Source organism: Plasmodium falciparum (assembly GCF_000002765.6).
Source record: "Plasmodium falciparum 3D7 genome assembly, chromosome: 8".
NCBI classification, from domain to species: Eukaryota; Apicomplexa; class Aconoidasida; order Haemosporida; family Plasmodiidae; genus Plasmodium; species Plasmodium falciparum.
The window spans coordinates 613,226-622,500 of record NC_004329.3 but is presented as its reverse complement, the minus strand read 5'-3'; the positions used below and the strand labels follow the sequence as shown (position 1 = coordinate 622,500).

At 18.6% G+C, this 9,275-nt stretch overlaps 4 protein-coding genes across 4 annotated transcripts in view; all 4 read left to right on the top strand.

The window, feature by feature from the left end:
• The window catches only part of PF3D7_0812400 (karyopherin alpha), a gene marked incomplete at both ends in the record, with an annotated part of 1,638 nt that extends 942 nt beyond the window's left edge, over positions 1 to 696 (top strand). The window contains one exon of the mRNA XM_001349365.1: positions 1 to 696. This exon is cut by the window's left edge and continues 942 nt beyond it. Within this exon, the coding sequence (XP_001349401.1) occupies positions 1 to 696 (696 nt within the window).
• A 1,576-nt stretch (positions 697 to 2,272) lies between these two features.
• Positions 2,273 to 3,658, top strand: PF3D7_0812300 (sporozoite surface protein 3, putative; the record flags this gene model as incomplete). The annotated part of the gene is made up of 1 exon (XM_001349366.1): positions 2,273 to 3,658. The coding sequence occupies one exon, from the start codon at positions 2,273 to 2,275 to the stop codon at positions 3,656 to 3,658; it is 1,386 nt and encodes a 461-aa protein (XP_001349402.1).
• A 1,021-nt stretch (positions 3,659 to 4,679) lies between these two features.
• Positions 4,680 to 7,582, top strand: PF3D7_0812200 (trypsin-like serine protease, putative; the record flags this gene model as incomplete). Its single annotated transcript, XM_024473162.1, has 13 exons — positions 4,680 to 4,938; positions 5,104 to 5,283; positions 5,457 to 5,488; positions 5,567 to 5,639; positions 5,776 to 5,835; positions 5,942 to 6,000; positions 6,090 to 6,225; positions 6,335 to 6,410; positions 6,537 to 6,616; positions 6,731 to 6,787; positions 6,896 to 7,005; positions 7,178 to 7,258; positions 7,571 to 7,582. 13 exons carry the CDS (start codon positions 4,680 to 4,682, stop codon positions 7,580 to 7,582), a joined length of 1,215 nt encoding a protein of 404 aa, XP_024329065.1.
• A 56-nt stretch (positions 7,583 to 7,638) lies between these two features.
• On the top strand, positions 7,639 to 9,176 carry PF3D7_0812220 (GTPase, putative; the record flags this gene model as incomplete). Its single annotated transcript, XM_024473161.1, has 5 exons — positions 7,639 to 7,780; positions 7,975 to 8,121; positions 8,283 to 8,682; positions 8,815 to 8,958; positions 9,128 to 9,176. The coding sequence occupies 5 exons, from the start codon at positions 7,639 to 7,641 to the stop codon at positions 9,174 to 9,176; spliced, it is 882 nt and encodes a 293-aa protein (XP_024329064.1).
• Between the last annotated feature and the right edge of the window lie 99 nt (positions 9,177 to 9,275).

Sequence of the window (9,275 nt, the reverse complement as noted above, 5' to 3'; positions counted from 1 at the left end):
TGCTCTTTCTTAGTACAAACACCTGCATTGAGAACTGTTGGAAATATTGTTACAGGAGATGATTTACAAACAGATGTAGTTGTAAAATTAGGAGCAGTTCAAAAATTATCTTGTTTACTTAATTCATCAAAAAAAAGTATTAAAAAAGAAGCATGTTGGGCTCTGTCCAATATAACTGCAGGTAATATTTCTCAAATACAAGCAGTTATCGATAATAACGTTATTCCACAACTTATTAATATATTAATGAAAGAAGATTTTGAAGTGAGAAAAGAAGCTGCTTGGGCTATTTCCAATGCATCTTCAGGAGGATCCGAATTACAAATTGAATATCTTGTAGAATGTGGTGCTATACATTCTCTTTCTAATTTACTAGATGTTGAAGATGCTAATATAATATCAGTTACATTAGAAGGATTAGAAAATATTTTAGAAATGGGAGAAAATAAAAAATTAAGGGATAATTTACCAACAAATCCATATGTACATTTGTTTGAAGAATGTGATAGTGTTCATAAAATTGATGCTCTACAAGACAGAAAAGTTGATAATATTTGTAATAAAGCGTGGAAAATATTATACAAATATTTCCCATTTGTTATTAATAATGAATTAAATAATGCACAAATCCCATTGAATAATGTCTTTGCAAACACTGAAGATGCAGTTTTAAATAAGGATTTTACATTTGACTAATGTAAAAATTAAATTAAATACAAAACAATAAAATAAAAAAGAAAAAAAAAAAAAAAAAAAAAAAAAAAAAAAAAAACCTCACAAATGAATACACACAAACATATATATTTATATATATTTATTTATTTGTTTGGTGGTATCAAGATATTAAAATATTGAAATAATGCATATCATTTTACATATATTATGTAAAATGTTTGAAGTTACAGAATAAGAAGTAAAAACTTTAACATATTCAAAATATATCCATGCAGTTGAATTTATGAAATAAAAAAAAAAAGTATTTTATTTTTTTTTTTTATTTTAAATGAAAATATATCATATGAAATATATATAGAAGAAAGAATATATTTTATTATGTTATATATACATATATAATTTTTTTTTTTTTTTTTTTTTTTTTTTTTTATTGAAATTCTTTTGAACCCTAAATATTCTTAATATATACAAGAATTTGTATATATATATATATATATATATATATATACGTAAATATAAATCTTATATATATGAGATTATATCATTATTATAATTATATATATATATATATATATATTTTTTTTTTTTTATCGTTTTAAAAATTTCATTTTTTACAATTTATAATTTAATAATTGAAACATACTAAAGAAGCTATAAATACTTTTTATAAAATTATATTTGGTTAATATATATATATATATATATATATATATATTGTAACGTTGAATAAAATGGTTATATATTGTTCACCATGTAAAAAAAGGGAAAAATTGAATGATTAAAATGATGTTCCTTAATTTATAATATAAAACAGTAAGATTTATATATATATATATATATATATATATATATATATATATATTAAACATTTTGAACAACTTAATGTGTAGGACATTTATTTTAAAGGTGTAACCTTTTTTAATTAAATACAGGATGCAAGGATACTAATTTTAAATGTTGATCCCTTTTTCCAATAATATATAAGAAAGTACAAAAAAATAAAATAAAATTTTAATTATGAGACGTTGTATATATATTATTGTAAACAGATCATTAATATAATGTTTGAAGTTAATATATAAATGCTGCATGCAGGAGAAAAAAAAAATTTGATTTTTTCTAAGTTGAATATTAAATAGACAAAAATAGTTGTTTGATTTGACATTATCTTATAATATATTTTTTTCTTTTTGTTCGTGTACACACATGAAATTTATAAAATTCTTATATTTGTTATAAATAAAAAAAAATTTGAGCATATAAAAATATGATATTAATGATATGCTATTCATGTTTATATATATATATATATATATATATATATATATATATATATATATTTTTTTTTGTAGTGTGTTTAAATACTTGCTTAAATATGTAAATTATAAAACAAGACAAAAGTAAAAAACCAAAAATTAAAATTTATTTATTTGTCTTCTTAAAATTTTAAAGATTCAAAGAAAATTTTTCCTGTCAATATAAAAAAAAAAAAATATATATACATATATATATATATATATATATATATATTTATAACTTGATTTGCTCTTGAAAAAAATAATTTATTTATATATTATTTTTTATTTTATTGGTTAAGATGCCGAACATGTTGTTATATATATTTTTTCTTATCTTTTTCTCTTTTTATAATCCTGTAAAGGGTGAAGGATATATTTGTGACTTTTCGTCGGAAAAATATAATATATATTTTGATGAACAGAAAGATGATGTAATATGCTATCATGAAATATATGAAGGAGATAGTATTGGAATAATTATTCCTAGATATAAAGAAGGTAATGAAAATATATATATCAAAACAAATTGTTTTAATGAAGTATCATTGGAATCATCAGGAAATAATGCATTATCTATATATGATATATTTAACGATGATGAGATAACTTTATATGATCAAGATTCTATATTTTATACTGAATATATATCATCTATTTTACATATAAAAAAAGTGAAGAAAAATACATATCTTCATTGTGTATTTGAAAGTAAGGATGTGAATGGCTTAACTACACATAAAGGTATAGCAAAGATTACAATAAAAAATGTAAAACATAATGAGAATAAAAAGTTAATTAATAATGATGTAGATAATAATTCTTCTCTTTCATTCAAAAAGAAATTAACAAATAAACTTGTTATTGATTTGTTAAATAAAATAGATATAATTAAAGATGATAAATTGAATAATCAATATAATAATGATGATAACAAATTTCTTGTTGAAGCAAAACCAGGAGATATCCTTTACTTGTTAGGAGTAAAAAGAAAAAATAAAAAATATCTTTATGTAGATCAAGATTGTCCATTACATTTTGAAAGGATTGGAAGTATATATAAATATATTTTCCCTATAATAAATGAAAAAGAGGAAATATATAATTGTACTCTATATGTTGATGATGATGTAAGTACAAACAAAAAAATTGTGGGTAATTTAAAAATTACGTTTGTATCCAAAAATCCAAGTATTAATGATATCAATATAGACGTTTTAAAAAAATATATTCATAGTGATATAGAACAAAAATTATACAAACTTTTATATGGAGAAATTTCAAATAGCGTAAATAAATATGCAGAACAAAATGTAGATATAAATAATACCGATATATCCGCAATTCAATTTATGAATCTTAATTCTGATAATTGTAATAATAACGAATGTATTGAATTCTTTAATAATTCAACATGTTCATCATATTGTGGTAAGGGATACAGATTATTAAATGGTAATAATCATATGTATGATGAACAAATGGTTGTTCCTTGTTACAATGGGGAATGTAAACCAGAAGATGAAATCGAACCTTTATATATCTTTGCTCATACATCTATGGTTTTCTTCTGTATTATCTTTACCATATTAATTCTTACCATATATAATTTAATGAAAACAGAAAAAAAAAATAAAGTTAATGATGATCCATTCATAACTTACGATTCAAATTTGAGTAAAAAATAGATCCACCTTATAAGAAATTATAACAATAATTAATAAATAAATTAATTAATGTATACATATGTATATGTATATATATATATATATATATATATATATATATATATATATATATTTATTTATTTATTTATTTATATATGTTTATATCTTAGTACAAATGAAATGTGAAAAATAAATCCCGAACAATATAAAAAAATAAATAAACAAATGGAATATATTTAATACTATTACACAGAAATATTATAAGGAAATCCATATTCATCATATCTATTATTAATTAAAAAAAAATTAGGATATTCCAACAATATTTTATATATTTTAAGTTAACATATATACTTATTTTATTTATTTATTTATTTTATTTTTCTCTTTTTTTTTTTTTTTGGTTTTAAAAAATTCAACGTCAAAGAAATTTTGGAAAACCTAATTTCACAATTGGCATAAAATAATAGATTGTATATATGTATGTATATATATACACATATACATGTATATATTGTACATATGTTTTTTTTACAACTTCCATAAGAATATCATTCAACAAATGAAAAAAAAAGAAAAGAACAAATTACAAGCATTAAAATTTATATACATATTTTTCTTTTGCCTATTATATATATTAACGTTTTTTTTTTAATTTTAGAATAATCTAAAAAATTATTAACATTACACCATATGAAATTCTTTTAAGCCTATGAATTATATTTATATAAGATAAAAAAAAAAAAAAAAAAAAAAAAAAAAAAAAGGATATAAATATAAATATATATTTATATATGTGTATATTATTTTCTTAACACTAATACTTTTTATTGTTGTTTATAAATTCTTTCAATACAATTTCTGAACCTTTTTTGTTCCTTTTTTTTTTTTTTTTTTTTTTTTGAGGACAGTTTTTATTAATAATACACTCATATCCCTCATTTTATATTTTATTTAATTTTATTTTTAATATTATTTTATGTTGAAACGATTTTTAGAACATTAAACGTCTATATTTCTTATATTCAAAATATATTTACCAATGATAAAATTGTCCATATGTTTATTTTATTATAGAACACATGAGCTGTGGAAACACAGACTGAGTTTTTTACCAAAGTGTCTTCTTCAAATATCCACTATGAATGCTAAAATGTATAAATTTGATTATATTAAAAATAGTGTAAAGGATTATTTACAGAAGATATTCTTAGAAAAGTTTATATGTTTATCCTACTGCGAAGAGATAAATTATAACAAATCATCCAATGAACATATGGAAAAAAAGGGAAATGTATCTAGTAAGATTTTTTATAATAACTATATATATATATATATATATGTATATTATATTTATGTTGTTCATGTTAATACTTCTTTTATATGGTTTTCTTTGTTTCATAATGAACTCATCAAGTGTATATTGTATAAATGTGTCATTTTCCACTTTTCTATTTATATAATAGGACAAAAATCTTTGAAAAACACAAATCATGAATTAAATTATTCATTTAATATACCAAATAATATATATAACAGCTTTGTTACTATTCATAAATATAATAAAAAGAACACATCATCTGAAGATACTATTAAAGTAGATGACTTAATATTCTTGGGATCTGGATTTATTTACAACAAAAATGGTATCCAATATAAATATGTAAAATAAAATTTCTTGAAATATATATATATATTAATATTTGTGTTTTTATTTTATTATGTTTTTAAATTTATATATGTTTATATATTTATATATGTTTATATATTTATATATGTTTATATATTTATATATGTTTATATATTTTTTTTTTTTAAGGATACATTTTGACAGCTGCACATAACATTGCGGTAAGGAAAAATCAATGAATATATTTATACTTATACAACCATTTATACATTATATATTTATTTAAATATTTTTAATAGAACAAGGAAGACATATTTGTTATAAAAAATGGAGATAATTTTTTTATAGCTACAATAATAGGGTTGCATAAAGGTAATAATTTATTTCATATGCACAACGGAAATATACCTATAATCGGCACATAACGCTGATTTATATTATAAAATCTATACAAATATATATATATATATATATATATATATATATACATATTTTATATTAATTTAAGAATCAGATGTTTGTGTTTTGAAAATTAATTCAAAGGAAAACCTTTCATATATAACTTTAGGTAAGAAAATATATACTATAATAAATTTGATGGAATATATTTATTACTATAATTTGAGTTTTTATAAATAATATTTTTATATCTTTTTTAAAAATTATAATTTTAGATTCTATAAGAGATGATTTAAAACAAGGAGAAGTAGTTATTGCATATGGACAAATTCAAGTATGTTCATTTTTATGTTTATATATAATTATATATACAAAGTTATATCATTTTTTTTATTTATTTACTTTCTCTTTCCCCACATGTAGAAATTTGACAAAGAAACATGCAGTGTTGGTATAGTAAATCACCCAAAGCAAACATTTTCTAAATTTGAAAATTTTAATGGAAAAAAACAAGTATGTTTGTATCCATTTATTCAAATTAGCAATTCTATAAATAAAGGTGCTCACTTAAAAGGGTTATTATATATATATTAAATATGCAATCAATATTTTATATATGTATAAATATATATTTATATATATGTATTTTTTTTTTTTTTTTTTTTAAGGTATGTCCGGTTCACCACTCGTCGATCAACATGGCAATCTTGTGGGCATGATACAAAAAAAAATTGATAATTATGGGTATATATATATATATATAATATTTAAAAATAGAATAATTAACATAAATTATACTTACATTTTAAGGATCTTTTTCTGATTGTTTTCTTAAATATATTATATATATACGTATATTTATTTTTCCAGATTGGCTTTGCCTTCTAATGTTTTAAAAAACATAGCATTATTATTGCAAAACAAGGGAACTTATAAAGAACCATCATTAGGTATATAATATGAATAATATATAAAAAAAAAAAAAAAAAATTTAATTATACCTTTTAAAATTATAAAAAAAAGCAATATATATATATATATATATATATATTCTTTTGCTTTAGGAATAATATTTAAAGAAAAAGAATTCACTCTTAAAAACGGTTCCACCTTCAAAAAAGGTAAAACATTTATCTCAACATATAAAAAAATTTATTTATAAATTATTATGCATACCATAATGTTGATACATACGTATAATATTATATATATTATATATTTTTTTTAAGAGTTAAAAGTTCATAACATTCTGCCTAAATCATCTGCTGAAATTGCTGGTTTAAAAAAAGGAGATATTATTTTAAGCATGAATAAAAAGATTATAAATAATATTTGTCAGGTTAGGAAATAGAAAAGAAATTTATGTATGTGTATATATTTTTATATTAAATTTTTTTTTTTTTTTTTTTGACATTATTAATATATATATATATATATATATATTTATTTATTTATTTATTTATTTACTTATATTTATGGATCTCCCATTTCCCAATATTATAATATCATAGATTCATGAAATCTTAAATAGTTCTTCGGTTAATCCCGTAGAAATTGAAATAATGCGTCATAATAAAAAACAAAAAATGAAGGTAAGTTAATTAAAATAACGTTAAAACATAAAAATGGAAAAGTATAAATAAATAAATAAATATGTATGTATGTATGTATATATATATATATATATATATATATATAGTTTTATATATATTTTTTATATTATACAAAAATTTATATTTCATATACATGTTATAAAATCATGATTAGCATTTATATTTAAAAATGTGTTATATTACATTTGAACTTTATTCAAGTGTTCAAATTATATTTTATAAATAGTAATAAATATACAACTAATACACATCTAAACATTTGCATATATTTTATTTATTTTAATGTTTTAGGTCAAATATTGATGAGAACTGATATATTTCGTTCTTAAATTATATAATTCAATAATATGTTTTGATAAATGCCAAATAAAGGAAAAAGGTCTTATTTTTTATATATATTTTATCTGACCTTCTGTATTAATTTGATGTTTATTTATGGTTTCATACAAAAGAAAATTTATATTAAATCGTTTCCTAATCATAAATATCCATTATATAAAAGTAATATTATGAGTAAAATAACATAATTATATACATATATATATATATATATATATATATATATATGTATTTTTTACTTGATATACCAATTCATTTTGATACATTTATATATGTCGGTTTAACATCACATGGTTATCATTTGGTTTATATATATATATATATATATATATATGTGAATAAATTTTTATTTATAGATAATAATAATGATAATAACAAAGAGGACTTGGAATATAAACTTTACAAAAATATCAGCTTTAATAAAATAAAAACAAACCTAAAAAATTTATTAGTTGTAAACAAAAATATTAATATATCAGACATTAAGTATTTTTCCTGTATAGGTTAAAAAATAATAAATAAAATAAATATAAAAACAAAGTAGAAATAAGAATAACACACAATACTTACATATATATATATATATATATATTTTTGTTGTACATATATTTTTATCATTTATTTTTATTTTATTTTATTTTATTTTACTTTATTTTTGTTATAGGCAAATTTCATGATTATGAAAAGATTGAAAATTTTGGAGTAAATGAAATTTGCATATTAGGAAGAAGTAATGTTGGAAAGTCTACATTTCTTCGAAATTTTATAAGATATTTATTAAAAATAAATGAAAATAAAGATATTAAAGTTTCTAAGAATAGTGGATGTACAAGATCTATAAATCTATATTCATTTGAAAATGAAAAAAGAAAACGATTATTTATTATAACTGATATGCCAGGTTTAGGATATGCTGAAGGGATAGGAAAAAAGAAAATGGATTATTTAAGGAAAAATTTGGATGATTATATCTTTTTAAGAAATCAAATTTGTTTGTTCTTTATTTTAATTGATATGAGTGTAGATGTACAGAGAATAGATTTATCTCTAGTGGATATGATAAAGTAATATTTATAAAGCTAATTAAAAATTATATACATAATATATATATATATATATATATATATATATATATATATATATATATATATGTATAATTATTTATTTATTCTTTTATTTATTTGCAAACTTTTTAGAAGAACCAATGTGCCCTTTCGTGTTATATGTACAAAGAGTGACAAATATGATTCAAATTTAGAGGGAAGACTGAATGCAATCAAAAATTTTTATAACCTTGATAAAATTCCAATACCTATTTCTAAATTTTCCAAAACAAACTAGTAATATAAAAAAAAGGAACAAAGAGTATTAATATATACATAATGTATATATATATATATATATATATATATTATGCTATTCAATTTTCTACTTTATTTTATTTCTATTTTATTTCTATTTTATTTTATTTTATTTTTACTTAATTTTTTTTTTTTTTTTTTTTTTCAGTATAAATATATTCAAGGAAATTCAATATCACTGTAATTTAGACAAATAAAATTACTTATTTTTTTATTTTTATTATTTATTTTTTATTATTTTTTTTTTTTTTTTCTGTTATTATTAATATTTATATTATGTAATTATAAAAATATGC